We start from the raw sequence: 15,020 nt of genomic DNA, 5'->3' as shown, positions 1-15,020 counted from the left end.
GAAGACTTTGCCCTATTGTAGTCCCCCTCAGTGACATGCTGACCCTGTGGCCCTTCCCTGCACCTTGATGACTTGTTGAAAGGTGGCAAAGGTTCAAGGGAAGTAAAATGAGGAGGTTTCTCTGGCGGAACCCGCGGCTCACTGCTCTCCAGGATGGACTTGGAGGTGGAGTTTGAGAAGGTGAAGGGTCCCGAGCATTGCCTCCTGTGTGGGCTTCACTGAGGCGCAGACAACCACAACACTACTCTTGACCTCCAAGTCGCCTGAGGACCTATGCCTTGGTAGGACCCCTAAGGGCAGCCCTCTGAAATAAAGTGTTCAGCCAGTGGGAAGCCACGGCAATCAACTCAGAAACAGAGTAGAGCCTGGAATAGAACTGTACTTCCATGAAGCCAGAAAGCCTGGCACCCAGTAAGGATGGGGTTCACTGTGGCATGGGCAAGCCTCTCAGAAGCCACGCATTCTGGGTAGTGATTAAGCCTCTTGCCAGTGTGTAGCCCTGTCACACAGACCACTGAAGCCAAACCAAACTGTGGCCACAAGGCTGAGCAAAACCAGTATACTCCACAGTAGACATCTGGCACATACCATCCCCTCCAGACATCACTGACTCATTCATTCAGCCAGGAGCTACAGAATTGTCTAGTACGTCAGGCACTGCAGAAGAGATCACGCAGACAAAAATATAGTTCCTAACCTCTGGGACCTTTACTCTGATAGATAAGACAGGTAAAAACAACACACAAGGGAGGGTACAATAATTTGCAAGAGTATCATCTGCAGGCTTAGTCCCAACCATCTCTACCAGTCTTCCAGCCTAGATCAGGTCACCTTAAGCTCTAGAGCAACTTAGAAAGGGCAGGGGGGTTGGCAGAGGGAGTATTCATCCTCCCTCTGTAGGCTGAGAGAGATGTTTGCTTTGGTTAGGAGTTTTTTTTCTGCATCTCCAATTGCACAAATAATTTTGGCTCCAAAACTCTCTCCTGAGAGCCATGGCATGAAATTTTTCAAACACACTTTCCGACGAAAATAAGGCATGCTGTCTCTTATTTAAATAAAAACAGTTTCCATGGGGGTAAAAAAAAAAAAAGACCCTCGCACATGCCAAATACATTACTTGTTCCATCTTGTGTTTCTTTCTTTCCCCTTGAGTTGAGGTGGGATCTACACTCAGATTTGAGCCATGGAAGAAAGCTGAGGAGGCAGGAAAGATGAAAGAACTAGGAGGGTGAGGGCAGAAGATCAAAGCCAAAACCGGAGGTGGGCAGGAGAGGAGAAAGGGTATAAAGGGAGGAGCGTGGTAGGAAGAAGGGGACAAAAAAAAAAAAAGAACCTAGTTTGCAATGTCATTAAATGATGTGCAATAAACTGGTCTAAGGCTTCAGGAATTTCTTGGCTTAAATCATTAAAAATATTTTTTTTAAAATAAGAGAACAAGAAATGTGATTAATCCTTGAAGACAAGGCAAGGATGGGGGCCATGTGTCCACTGAGTCTGGCAGCCAGCTGAACAGAGATGTCTGTAGACCATCTCATTTATCTGACTTCAGTGCTGCAATGAGGTAGGGCTGGTGAGCAGAACTTGGGAGTTTCTTTTGGACTCAGTGAAGGAATGAAATGGTTTGAGAAAATACACTTAAGAAAAAGAGGAGGGAAAAAAAAAGATGTACTTGCCAGCAACCCACATCATACATATTTCTCTGATCAACCAAATATAAACTACAAACGTAGCAATGGGAAAATTAACGTGAGTCCTGGTGGTCTGGGATCAGGAGAGCCAGAGCTGGATCCTGGCAGAGTCTCTGGCAGGCCAGCAGCCTGTACAGGAAGTGGGAGGGGGGAGGAAAGGGAGGCCAAGGCACTCAGGAGGAAGGAGAGGGGAGCTCCAGGATGGTCCCTACATGCAGAACCCTGGGTGGGAAGCACGGGCGCCATCCCAAGGCCAGCGGGGCTCACGGTGGTTCCACTTTTTCTCCCCCCACACCTGGGAACTACATATCCCTACAAGCAGCGGCGGCTCCTGATGCAAACTGCCCACCACCTCTGACAGTGTCCCATGAAGTGTGTGGTAGGATGCAGAGCCACATTCACTGGCATCTCCCTTCAAAGTTTCCAAAGGTTCCTCCAAACATCTCGGTTCCTTTGAAACAGCCCTTTAGGCTTCTGACATCCAACAATTTTTCTGAACCCTCCCTGAATCTATGTGTATCTTCAACCTGTTTATACCCTAAGCCCTTGCTTCATCCTTTTTCACTTCCTTAAGCCTCTTCATAGATGAGGGTTTGGCGAAGAAATCTTTGCTCGCCTTTTGCATGCCCTTTTTGACCTTCTAGACTTCAAACACATCTCATCTGGGAGTCCTCCTCTTTCTAGACATTCACTGAGGGCCTGCTGTGTGCCAGGTCCTGTGGGAAGCTGCGCGGTCACAGAGATGAATGGCAGCAGTCTCTGTCTTCCAGGCAAACGAGAGGCTACAGAAGCAAACGCAGGGTGGCGAGGAAGCTGGGGGAGGAGACCCCACTCCAGACTTGGGGGGTTGAGGGCATCGAGAAAAGACTCCCAGAGAAGATACTCACGTCTTGGAAACTGAGAAGGAATTCATTATCCCAAGGGAGATACACATGTTCTGGGAAAGGGAATGGAAAGGATGGTGTTGCAGGCAGATGGGGCACCATTCCAAAAACAAGGGGAAAATGCAAGATGAGATGAGGAAGCGGCAGCGTCTGGTGGGTCTAGAGTGGGACGTGAGGCTGAGAGACGGGCTTAAGTGCTGCCCCACAGCCTGGGTCCTGTTCTGTGATTCCTGGAGTCAGCACATGTTTGTAAGTAAAGGAACACAGTCACTCAACTTTAAACATCATTTTCCCTCAGAAAAAAAAATGCTGTTTTTGCCTCAGCAAGTTTTTTTTTTCCCTTTTGCCTACATTTTGTCTCACTATTGAGGGACTGTTTTCATCTTAGATGTGAACACTGACCCACCTGCAGGGGTCCATCTTCTTCCAGGACAGACTCTCTGTTCTACTGTTCTTAGGGTTATTACCAGACTCCTGGAAGGGTTGAAAGTCTAAGAACAAGGTCAAGGTAGAAATCCCTAAGCTTTTCCACACACAAAAAAAGGGGGATCCAAGGGACTCATTCGCTGTCTTGATTTTTTATTTTAAAGGAACCATCTTGCATCATGTTCCTTAGAGGGCTCCAGTGATTTCAAGTAAGCTAATCAATGCTTCCCTCACCTTCCTGAGCAAAGTCTGCTCTGGCTCGTTGAATTTATAGGTGGTACCTGCTTAACCCACTATAAGGTCTTCCCTTCACTCTTAGATAAGAAGATGGACTTAAGATTTTTATTTAAGCATGTGGCTGTGCGTGCAAAGAACAGGTTGAGGAGAGGAGAAGTAAGTGTGTCCTTAGTAGATGTACCATGGACTTGAGGCCTTCTTTTGGTAAATTGTGACCCTTGCTAAATAGAGAATTGGAACCCTAGCTGTTTGGGGCAGACAGTTGCTGCCACGATGCCCTGAGCTGAGCTCATACCACACGAGGCATGAACTTCTGCCTGTATCCAGTAGAAAACAGCACTTTGGTTAACAGGACTTTGGTTTAATACTATAAGGTATTTCCCTAGTCATTTCCTATTTAGATATTCAAGTTGCTTTTAGCTCCTTTTGAATTTAAGTGGTCACGAATTTTCTTGTCCAATTGGCACAGTAAAACAAAACTTACAGAATAAAGCAGCTAAATCTCACACTGAGGCTCATTCTCCCCTTCTGACTGTGTCCACCACCCCGTAGAGCTGCCTCCGTCTCCCCAGCCTGGCAGAATCGCCAGCCTGGCCTCCAGCTGCAGACTCCCTTTCCCTCCTGGGCCAGCTCAGGATGCCACCTGTTACCTTTCCTTCCCCAGCTCTTCTTCCTGCCACCGCCCATGCGCTGCAAAGCAAAGGGTTTGCACAGGATTCCCCCTCAGATGCCTAAGCTAACAACAAATATTTTGCCAGCCCGGAGCGAATGGTTCCTTCTTGTTTTGTCAAGGAGTCACTGGCTGGCTGAAGTGGACTGGCGGAGAGGAGTGGCACTGGAGAAAACACTCTGAGCTTTCCTTTATTGATCACAGAACATACATTCCCAAAGGGAAAAGAGAGACAGTGAGAAATGGGGGAGAGTTAGGGGAGAATCCGGCGGGGTAGCAAGAGAGAGACAATCATTCGGTGGCTACATTCAGGATGTGACTGAACTCACCATGGAATTATCTCACTATGGAAATCAAACTCCCTGTGGACGTATCTGTACCGTCCCAGAAACTGCACTGGGCTTAAATCTTAAGTACACAACGCTAAGAGCTAAATTTAGTTGTTGAAGGTCTGAGAAAGGTATGAGGGAACTCAAGAAATGAGAGATAAAGATTGTCCCGCACGCTGTTTAAGGCTCAACTCCCAAGTCTTCCTCAATCCCCTGAAATTGAAATGAATCACTGTCCACCTGAGCTCCCAGGAAAATCTGGTTATATCTTGGTTGGGGATTGACTTGTTTTAAGGCTAACACGTTACTGCTGTCAATCTTTCCCATCAGATTAAGAGCTCCTCAAAGGCAAGGGTTAGGTCTAACTGTGCTCTGCTGGAAACTCTGAACACAATTCTCAGGACACCAATCACCAAAACATCCAAACTCTGAACTCACTGCTGGAGAATGGGTGCTTTGCGGTTTGCCAGTGGGACTCCCGAATCTCCGGCCTGCTGGCTTGCTCTATGAATCCTGGACTTACCAGCCTCCACAATCCTGTGAACCAGTTCTTTAAAATAACTCTTTCTATTTTTACCTTTATTTCCTTCTCCATATACATATGGAGGCATACCTCATTTTATTTTATTTATTTATTTTTTACAAATTGAAGGGTTGTGGCAATCCTGCATCAAACAAGTCTATCAGTGCCATTTTCCAACAGTGTTTGCTCATTTTCTGTGTTACATTTTATTAATTCTCATAATAATGATGAAAAGATTTGAAATATTACATTTGTTGTGGTGATCTGTGATCAGCAATTACAACTCTGGAGAACCTGACTCAAACATGGATAAAGAAAGCTAGAAATATTTTAGTACATACACGTCCACAGTGGTCCTTTATGGCTTATTCTGGTTCAGGGTCTGAGCCTAGAAGACCTCCAGGAAGTGTCTGATAGGAACCAAAGGTGGGGGGAGCAAAAAACAGAAAGAAACATGGCTTCTGCTTGGGGGTCCCCGTGCTGAGGGCCAGGGGCAGCCCCGCCTGCCGGTACAAGCCAACAACTACCTGGTTAGAAGAATGAGCAAGGCGGGGGGGTGGGGGCGGTGAACCATCAGGAGCATAAATGTCCCTGTGGCTACAGGGACAACATGAGATGTGGTGACACCACGGTCACCCTCCAACTCAGCCAGGAGGTAGGAATCTGGGTTGGAGCTCATGTGTATATACATTGCTGAGAAATTCACAGGAAACAGGTTAGTTCTCTCTTCCCAATGAGCCAGCCCTGTCTCTTGGCTCTGGCTAGGAATGGAAGCTTTTCCACTCCCCAGACTCGTTCTTCTGAAGGCTGCTCCCAGAACGGAGCTGGGCAGCGCAGGGCTGGACACAGGCCCCAGGGCCTCCTGCAGGAGGACACTCCGCAAATGTTCGCTCATGTAATGGGTGAACATATAAAGCCCAGCATTTATAAAATGCTTCAAAATATTACTATTTTTGAACTATTACATCATTTGATGCTCAAAAAACAAAACAAAACAAAACAAAACCCATGATACTGATGCTATAATTATCACTCTGCTCATTTCAGAGCTGTGGCAACCTGAGGGATTAAGTGACTTGCCCAAAGTCACCTCAACTCCTAAGAGCAGAGTCAGAACTTAAACCCAAGGATTGTTTTTTTTTTTTAAGTTTCTTTTTTTCCCCCCTCCATTATACCAGTTTGTCTCTTCCTTTTATTCATAGGTTAAATGATGTCACCTTCCGACCTTCCTCAGAGTCAGAGTCATGGAGATAGCTGCCTAAGAGGAGCTCCTTCCTTTCCTGTCAGTGGCCTCACCTTCTGACATCTGAGGCCAGAAAAAGGATAATTCGAGCACATGCCTGGGTCATAGTGCTTAAAGGCCTTCTGGAGGGGTTACAGATCCAGTCTCAAACCAGCATCAGCTGAAGACTTCACATTAGCTTGAGGACTAAAGTTCCCAGTTATAGAATTACTACCCAGTTACCAACAACGAATGGGAGCTAGGGATGACTGGAGAACTGGAAGAGTTAAAGAATAAAAAAAATGGAAAATGTTAAAAATGAAGAATTATGTAGGAGTGTATTTGAATTATTAGTGGTAAGGAATAGAAAACAGCTTTCACATTGTATGCCAGCTCTGCTGAATTGTGATTACTTGCTGGGCTGGGTTGAGAACAATTCTAAGGCTGAGTCAGAATATAGAAAAAAGGGATATGGTGTCCATTGGCAATGTCTGCTGTTGGTTCAGGTGCAGAGACTGGGAATACTTGAGCCATGGAGAGTGGTTGGCCTCCTGGTGTAAAGCTTGTAAAAAAGGAGAAAGGAAGAAAGGAGATCAAGTCCAAAGTATTTTGAAAAGCAAGAATTAGACAAGGTGGTCTGAAGTGAGGCATTAGCAGCAAGAGATTTACCACAAATAAAGTTTAGGTTCAACAGGAGAAGAAGTTCTGCAGAGAGGAGAGTGGGACGGACACGTCCACAGGGAGAGAAGACAGCAGTTATCCACATGGGTTCCATTTTACCTGAAGACCAGAAGCAAAGGTCCACAGATAGGGGTGAAGTCCAAGCATACCCCCAGGCCCCAGCATCTAAGTCAAAGAGGTCTAGACCAGGAAAGTTCTTGCTAGAGGCCTCCTCCACACCCCTGAATCCTCAAGCCAGGTCCAAGCCCCCACCATCGAAAGGTCCCAGGGATCTAGGAGTTCACGAAGACACAGGAGGCAGCACCTTGCTAGGTAGCCAAACAGCGAGTGCTTTGTCTGAGGATGAACATCTGAATGCAGGCAAAGGAGGTCAGAGGAAAAGGAAGCCTTAAGTGCTGAGTGTGGGCGGGTGTGGGCGGGGGTGTGTGTGCGTGTGCACAAGCACGCCACCGCTCAGCCTTGCCTCTAAATGCAGACCATGCCTTGGTAATCCCTTCACCACTCAGCCTCCCTCCATCAGCCAACCAGCAAAACACAGCCCCCATTCTGCTCAGGAATGTGCTTTCGGAAACTTAATCTAACTGCTGAGTCTGGGCCAAATCCCCCATGGCATTAGCCCAAAGACAGCACCCCATTCTGCCGCCTCTCCCGCCTTCCCCCTGCCTCCTCTGAGCTGGGGAGGCTGCAGTTCCACTCCATGGCCACAGCCCCTCGGAGCCTGCTCTCCTCATTTCCAGCACTTCTCCAACCCTCCAGTCAGCCCCAAACATTTCACTTCTGATTCATGTCTCCACGACAAGCCAACAGTTCTTGGCTTTCAAGCAAGACTCACTGGGCTTCTGCACAAGCCACTTCTTCTCTCACTGGGCCTTCTGGGATGCAACCAAACCCTTCCCTTTGTCCTCCCTGTCAACTGCAGATCCCTTCAAGCACCACAGAAAGAAGTGGCCAGGAATTTTTTTTACAACAGGGGCAAAAAATGGTCTCTCCTCATACAGATACACCTTCAAGCCCAAGGAGGGCTCCAACATAAATCTTCTACTCTCCAACTATCCCTTCCTCCAAATAAAACGTTCAGCCAGGCTCCTAATGAGGCCAAATGAATGGTTATGGAGTTTCCTGAGTCTTCACAGACATGTGCTGACCATCTGCAGATGAGCAACCCTCCTAGCTGAGCAGCATTATCCTTTAAAGGCATGAAGGCTACTAAAAGGCACATCTTACTTGTAATAATGAACCACTGGAAGTGACCTAATGGCCCAGCTATAGAAGAAGGGTTCAGGACATATGGTAGAGCCACGCAGGGGATGTTCGAGGGCCATTGGTAACTCTGACCTTGCTCTGCTGTGGGCTGGGGGAGGGGGACAGATGACCACGTAAAGGGCATGGGGGAACCTGCTAGAGTGATGGTTACCCATACATATGAAAAACGCATCGGGATGTTGACTTATTAGTGCACTTTGTGTACTTTACTGGATGCATTTTATACTCAACAGGAAAGGAAAAGTAAATATGGTCATATGGCCAATGAAAATGCTTACCACAAATGCTGAGGGGGAGAGAATTTGGACAGAAGCTATACACTCAGTAGACCACCAGGACAGTGTGAAAGTATGGGCATGCCATCATGCTCATGAAATAAGTCAGAGAAAGACAGATACCCCATGATTTCACTTACAGGTAGAATCTAAAAAAACAAAACAAAACAAAACCCAGACTTGTGGACACAGAGAATAGAGTCCTAGTCGCCAGAGGAGAAGGAGGTTTTGGGGGGCGGGGTAGAAAAATGGGTGAAGGAGATCAAGAGGTCCAAGCTTCCAGTCATAAAATAAGTCGTGGGGATATAATGTACAGCACAAGGAATGCAATTAGTAATAGACTGTGTGTGGTGACCATTTCACAATGTATACAAATATCAAATCACTGTTATACACCTGAAACTGATATTGTATGTCAATTATATACTTCAATAAAAAAACAGAAAGTATGGGTATGGATCAAGACTGGAAGGGTATATTCCAAAATGGTAAATGGTGGTTGTGTGACGATGGTGGGCTGAGGGGAACTGTTATTTTCTATAAACTCTGTACTTTCTGTCATTTTCATTACAATTGAAAAATATAAGAGGAATATGATGGTAGGAGAGCAGCTCTGACCTCAGCCCTTCTTGTATGATGAGATGCCCCCTCCCTACCCTCAACCCTCCTCACCTAAGTCTGCTGGTACCCTCCTCCTCACACCCCACAAGCACAGGTGGAGGGGAGGGCCCAGCTGGTGGCCCGGGGTCTGCCTCCCTCACCCAGCATGCACAGCCTGCTTCCCAAAGTCCTGGGGCTCAGATTCAATGTGCTTCTTCTGCCACCAAGGAAAATGGCTCCCACTGTGTGGGGAGGCTGCAGGATGCAGCCCGGGCTCAGCCTGGGCCCCGGAGGAGCAGCTGAGGACCCGCCCTGCCTTCTCCCTTCTCTGAGAAAAGGGCAGGGCTGCTTGACTGTTTCCCAAGAAAACAGGAACACTGCCGGCAGGCTCTCCTCTGTTCTCTCACAGAGGGAAGTCCCTCCAAGGACCTGAGAACTGGAGGGCAGGCAGAGGTCTTTTCTCCCCTGTTGGTCTATTTCCCCATCTCCGACCGCTTTCCTCCAGGACTCACGCCTCACACACCCCAGGACCCCAGCCAACCTTTAAGGTGCATTTCAGAAGTTTGCTGCTTTAGGCATGACCCCTAACACACATAGCTCAGGAGGGTGATGAGGATGGCGATGTGGAAGTCTGAAGCAAGGCTGTCAGGGGTAAGGGGACCCTGGTAGGTCATGAGGGAACAAGGCTCCAAGGAGGAAGAGGTCATTCTTAATATTTCCTGGTTCTAGCCTCAGCATATAAGGACAGATGCTGGGCTGCCCTGCAGCCTTCAGAAGTTTATTTCGTCAGTAAATCTCGTCTCCCGTATGTACAGTGGGTAGAAAATGAGGCAATGTGTGCTTTGCACCTGGGCACCATAATATACCCAAGTGGTGAGTACAAATTAAGAGTAGTATAAAGTCTTCACCTGGCATCCTCCTTGGACCAAACTGTACCCCAATCTCATCTTCTTTTCTGTTCTCTTTACTCTTTGTCACACAGTTTCCTTTTCATTGTGTTCTACTATTTATTTGTCCGGCATTTGGAATCTGCTTGGCCCTCAGACAGACAGGAGGCCAAGTGTGGGATGGCAGCTCTGTTCGGACTCCATGGCCTTGTGGACCATAACTGCCCCGAGGACGGAGTGCGGGGCACGGGGCGGGGAGGGCAGGGAGGGCGGGGAGGGTGGGGAGGGCGGGGAGGAGCGGGCACTACCAGACCTACAGCTAGAGGGAAAGTCGAAAGGCGTGGCACGGAAACAGTTCAACCATGCCGAGTTCCCCTCTTTGGAGATGCTCACTCCACACACTGCCCCTACTTAGAGAGCAGCTTCCCAGGGGCACAGTGGTCCTCCACCACTGGGGACTGCTGGGCAGCTACCACTCTCTGGTTTGAAATTTCAAATTGTAAGGCCCCCTTTCATATGAACACTACCGACAAGGGGTACGAATGGTCTGGGGGAGAGAGAGAATGGGAGAGGGAGTGCACTGTGGCCGAGGAGCAAAGGGGCAGCACTCACTGGCTAGCGTCACAGTGGCCGGCACGCTGGCCACGGCTCCTGCAGGCATCCGGGCCACACACTGGTACCGTCCCACGGTGTGGTTGCTGAGGGCGGTGATGACGAGGGTCCCGCGGGTGATGAGGATGCCCAGGGCATCATCCGAGTCGTTCAGCTCCTTCCCGTTCAGGCGCCAGGTGGTGTTCATCCACGGGGGCTCCACGACGCAGCCCAGGATCACCGCTCCTCCGAGCTTCTGGACCGTGGAAGAAGGCTGGACAGTGACCTGAGGGACCTGGTCTGGAGGAAGAACAGGGACGTAGCCATGAACGAACACCCCCATGAAACCAGTAACATGACCTTTTTAGAAGCACAGCACCCGGGAGGCCTTTCAGAGCCGGGCGACCGGGAGGAGTCGATCTTCGTCTGAAGAACTCCACGGTGCTTGGGCCCATTCCCCAGCCTGTACTAATTCTCAGAAGGCAGACTGGAGTGGCAGCGGGGAGCAAAGGCGAGAGCTTAGGCTTTGGGGTTGGACAGACCTGGGCCCAAACCCCAGTGCCTCTGCTTCTGAACCATGTCACTTTAGCCTCTTTGTGTCTCGGCTTCTTACCGATAACATGGGGCTGGTAACTAACCTGCCTCCCAGGGTTGTTGTGAAGCTTACAAACAATGCTTGTCAACTGCCTGTCGTAATCCTATATAGTAAGTGCTCAGTTAAAGGTAGTTATTATCACTCTTCCTCTGCTGGCATATATTTGAAATGATTACAATTCTAAAGTACAACCAACATGAGGGTGCCAAGATGATTTCTCGTCTTGCATTATTGAGAGTACCCCCAAAGGCCGGTGAGAATGAAGTGTTCTTTGAAATTCAGGAAAAGGAAGGCCTTTTTAAAGGGTCACTACTGGATGTGACACAAGGGGGCAAAGTGTTTTTGCAAGAGGGGTAGTCTGAGAAAGGGAAGGGAGGCACTCACTCAAGTCGGCAAAGCAGCCTGCCGCGGCTAAGAGGAGGCAAGCGAGGGTGACCTCGGGCCTTTTTTCTCTCTGAGTTGTCATCGTCCCATGCAGCACGGTGTCACAAAGGGTCCAAGCCAATGTCCCATAAGCCAGCGGAGTCACTCCAAGAGGTACTACGATCCCCCGCACCGCTCTGTTGTGAGGAAGAGAAATGGCCCCGGTGAGTGAGGCTGCCTGCCACAGGGCCTGGCTCTGACCCCCTTGCCTCCAGCACACATGAGGGCCACATTCAAGATGACGACCTGAACAGCTGCTGGAAGACCAAAAAACACTCTCCTGTCAAAAGCTTCTTTTAAGTAGCTCCCCTGAGCCAGAAGGGTATTTTATTGTGGCACGAGTGCTAGAGGCTTTCCCCGTGTACGGGCAGCAAGGAGGGCAGGGGAGCCCAGCGTTAGATGGGCTGGGACCTGCAGCCACGGCCAGGGTCCGGGCAGTGAGCATCTCACACACCTGTCGGGAACCATGTCCTTGCAGGAGGCCAGATGTCCACGGCCACATGGCAGGCCATGCTGCCACTACCAGACTATTGTGGACAGCACCGTCATATGCGTAATGCATGCTGAACCCTTAGTTTAGGGGATGTTACTGATGAATCCTAAGGTCTCAGAGACTCCAAGGAGATCTTTTCAAATCTCCGTACTTTTAACCCCAACAGGAGCCTTTTCATATTTTTTCTATCAGTGCTCTGCACCCAGTGGGGCGCTTAACAGAGTTGGAGTAAGGGTGATATAGAATAGTGAGGCATCTTAACAGTGAGTTCTAGAGGAAAATTTCATGAACAGATTTATAAACTAATACCAAAAGGCAAGTTTTGGTGTCCTCTTGATTTTCCAGATACTTGTTCTAATTCTCTACTTCTTCCCAATGAAATAACCTATTTATCTAGAACACTGAATGAATTACCAATTAAAGGATTTTAGGGAATTTGATCATGACATGCTCCAGTTTCCTGTTCTGTCCCTGCCCCAAGAAAGGAAGGAAGGGAAGGAAGGAGGAAGGGGCACAGAGGCAGGAAATGAACACAAAGAATAAAGGGCAAAAAGAAGACAAGCCGATAAACAGGACAGGGGGGCTGTTTCTTATCTGAGCACAGGGTAGCTGCAGAGGTGTTCGCGTTGTAAAGTCCACAACGGTTTTACTGAGGAAATTCAGCCCAGACCCCCTTCTGCTTAACGAGGACCAGCCAAACAATTACTGTTACTTCTGTACCCTTGGTAATTTATAGGATTCAAAATGGAAACAGATCCCACTTTTGCTGCCAGTCACCAATCCGCTTTTATAAGCAACCAAGAGAAAAGAATGTATCTGGGGACAGACACAGAGTAAGAGGAAGCAGGTATCTAAAGAGGGAGAAAGGAGTTAACTCATTAATCCCCACGACAGATTTGTAAACATACCATTTGGTGACCCCAAAGCAGGTCACACGGAGTCTCCTTCACAAAATGCAAAACTATGACAAAAATAGGGAGGAAGGGGCATCGCTGTAGCTATGATGCATCTTATTTAGCCACCAGGAAAATGGAGTTGCTTCCTGGACCCAGTTACCTAGTGAGCTTGGTCCAGAAAGATCATCCAAAGATATAAATTTTTGAGAATTTTGTTGTAATGATAGAAATAAGACAAGTAAGGCTTAACTGGAATTCCTACTTACAGTGTGACTTTGTCCCACTGTGAAATGAACAAGGTGCAATTTCAAAGTTGGAGGAAGGCAACAGTAAGGCCCATTATTTTTCTTGGCAATGCAAAGTAGATCCTTATTTTCTACAGATTTTCTCAGAAAAAGAGGAGAGATGAAGGAAAAAAAAATCAAAAACAGAGGGGAGAATAAATTCCTGACATGAATTCCTCACTAGGTCTAGGTCCTTGCTATTTTTAAGGATTATCTGGACATGGAAAAGAAAAGGAAAATGTGTCTGAGAAACTTAACTGCTGACATACTTGCTCCCATTGAAATTATCTCCACCCAGCAGACATTTTCGAAACTTTCCAAAAACAACAACAACAGAATACACTTCTGGGGTTGAGACCAGTGAGAAATTATAGGCCCAGAGTATTTATTTTGTGCGAAAATGACAAACACCTGTGAATCCACCAGCAGCAGGCGGCAGCCAGCTCCACCTTCCCCCAAGAGGACCGGCTGGAACACAGACGAGACCAGGGCACAGGAGGCCACATCTCCTCCCTGACCGGCCAGGACACTGCAGCTGTCCTGGAAAGAAAGGGAAGCCTTCGTGGTCTTAAACACATAGCACACCCTCTGGATATCCTATGGCCAATAACCAAGGTGAGTGAAATGGAAAGACATGTGATCTAGCAGAAACCATAGAGAGACTTAGTTCTAAAAAAGCATTCTTTTCAGTGACAAGAACAAGATCGGACAAAGGTTTTTTTTGTTCCATTGGTTGAGGCGGGCTAGCCACATGAAAAAAGAAATATTTCTGACCCCAAATTACTTTGTTTTTTGCAAGTTCCCAATTCTAAAGAGTAAGATTCACTTTTCCCAAAGGTCTTTGAAGGCAGGGAGAAGATTTGCTCATAAGAGGTGATGTCAAGTGGCTGCGGGGAGGAGGTGGGGGGGGGGGGGGGCGGCGGTGAGTGCTGGTAGCCCCCTGGCCTCAAAAAAGAGGCTGGCACTCCTGCTCCGAGGAGTGGCATTGGGGGAAATCTCTGGGAAACAAGTGAATTTAGTTCCCAAAGGGCTGAATATAGAGGTTTAAATAGATTTAGGAGAAGGGTTTAAGGAAGGTCATTTTTACTTAAAAAGTTGTACTTTTACCCACAGACCTAATTAAAAAAAAAGATTTTAAATTAGGAGGGACCTCAAAGAAAATAAAATAATAGCTTAGAATAACACCTCTGGGTATCGACTGTTATAAATGAGAAAAGCAAGGAGCAGAGAGACTAAGTGATTTGCAGAAGGTCTCCCAGCTAATTAAGAGAGATTTAGGGCTCCAAGTCAGGCCTTCTGACTCCTAGTCCCAGGCTTTCTCTACTATCCCAATACTACCTCCAGCAAACAGTTTCTGAGGTCATATTTACTAACTGCTTAGAAGTACTTTTAAGAACTAAATTGGGAATATTTTTGAATCTATTTTCTCATGCAGAGAAATAATGTTACCTGGATCATTATCTACAAAAGTAACTTTCTCTGTGGGGCCTGGGTGGCGCAGTTGGTTAAGCATCTGCCTCTTGGTTTCTGCTCAGGTCATGATCTCAGAGTCCTGAGATTGAGTCCCATGTCAGGCTCTGGTGCTCAGCAGGGAGTCCGCTTGTCTCCCTCTCTCTCTGCCAGTCCACCTCTTGTGCACGCGCACATGCTGGTTCTCACTCTCTCAAATACATAAATCTTTTTTAAAAACAGAAAAAGAGTAACTTTCTCTGTGGTCATTTTCATTCTTTTACCATTTATATCCAAATCTAGAACAATCTCCTACTGCTCTTCACACAATCCCCTTCAATAGAACTTTCTGCAATGGTGAAAATGTTCTACATTTGCACTATAAGCACTAGTCACTAGCCACTTGTGGCTATCAAATACTTAAAGTGTGGCTAATGTGACTGAGGAACTGAACTTTTAATGTAACCACACTGGGCAATGCAGTTCTAGACTAATATCTAGAACATCTACCCAGACTACTCTGTTGTCAAACAGGAGAGAATAACAAAACTTTGATGTTCTTAAGTATAGGTCATGCTCTAGCCAGCCTCTAAATACATTTCTA

General features: G+C 47.4%; 1 protein-coding gene across 10 annotated transcripts in view; it reads right to left on the bottom strand.

Moving 5' to 3' along the window:
• BOC (BOC cell adhesion associated, oncogene regulated) overlaps positions 1–15,020 on the bottom strand; it is a 72,730-nt gene that overhangs the window by 23,561 nt on the left and 34,149 nt on the right. For 6 of the 10 annotated variants that reach the window (XM_073893471.1, XM_073893472.1, XM_073893470.1 and 3 more), the window contains 2 exons: positions 11,256–11,431; positions 10,298–10,576 (listed from right to left, as the gene is read on the bottom strand). In XM_073893471.1, coding sequence (XP_073749572.1) covers positions 10,298–10,576; positions 11,256–11,337 — 361 coding nt within the window. In that variant the 5' untranslated portion in view covers positions 11,338–11,431. Of the gene's footprint in view, positions 1–10,297; positions 10,577–11,255; positions 11,432–13,378; positions 13,505–15,020 lie in introns of those variants that run through there. The other 4 variants (XM_073893468.1, XM_073893466.1, XM_073893467.1 and 1 more) reach the window with 1 other exon arrangement.

Source organism: Callorhinus ursinus, unplaced genomic scaffold, assembly GCF_003265705.2.
Source record: "Callorhinus ursinus isolate GAN/ISIS: 27379988/994484 unplaced genomic scaffold, GSC_fseal_2.0 scaffold1, whole genome shotgun sequence".
NCBI classification, from domain to species: domain Eukaryota; kingdom Metazoa; phylum Chordata; class Mammalia; order Carnivora; family Otariidae; genus Callorhinus; species Callorhinus ursinus.
Note: the sequence above shows the minus strand (reverse complement) of the source record. Positions and strands in the feature narration are given on the sequence as shown.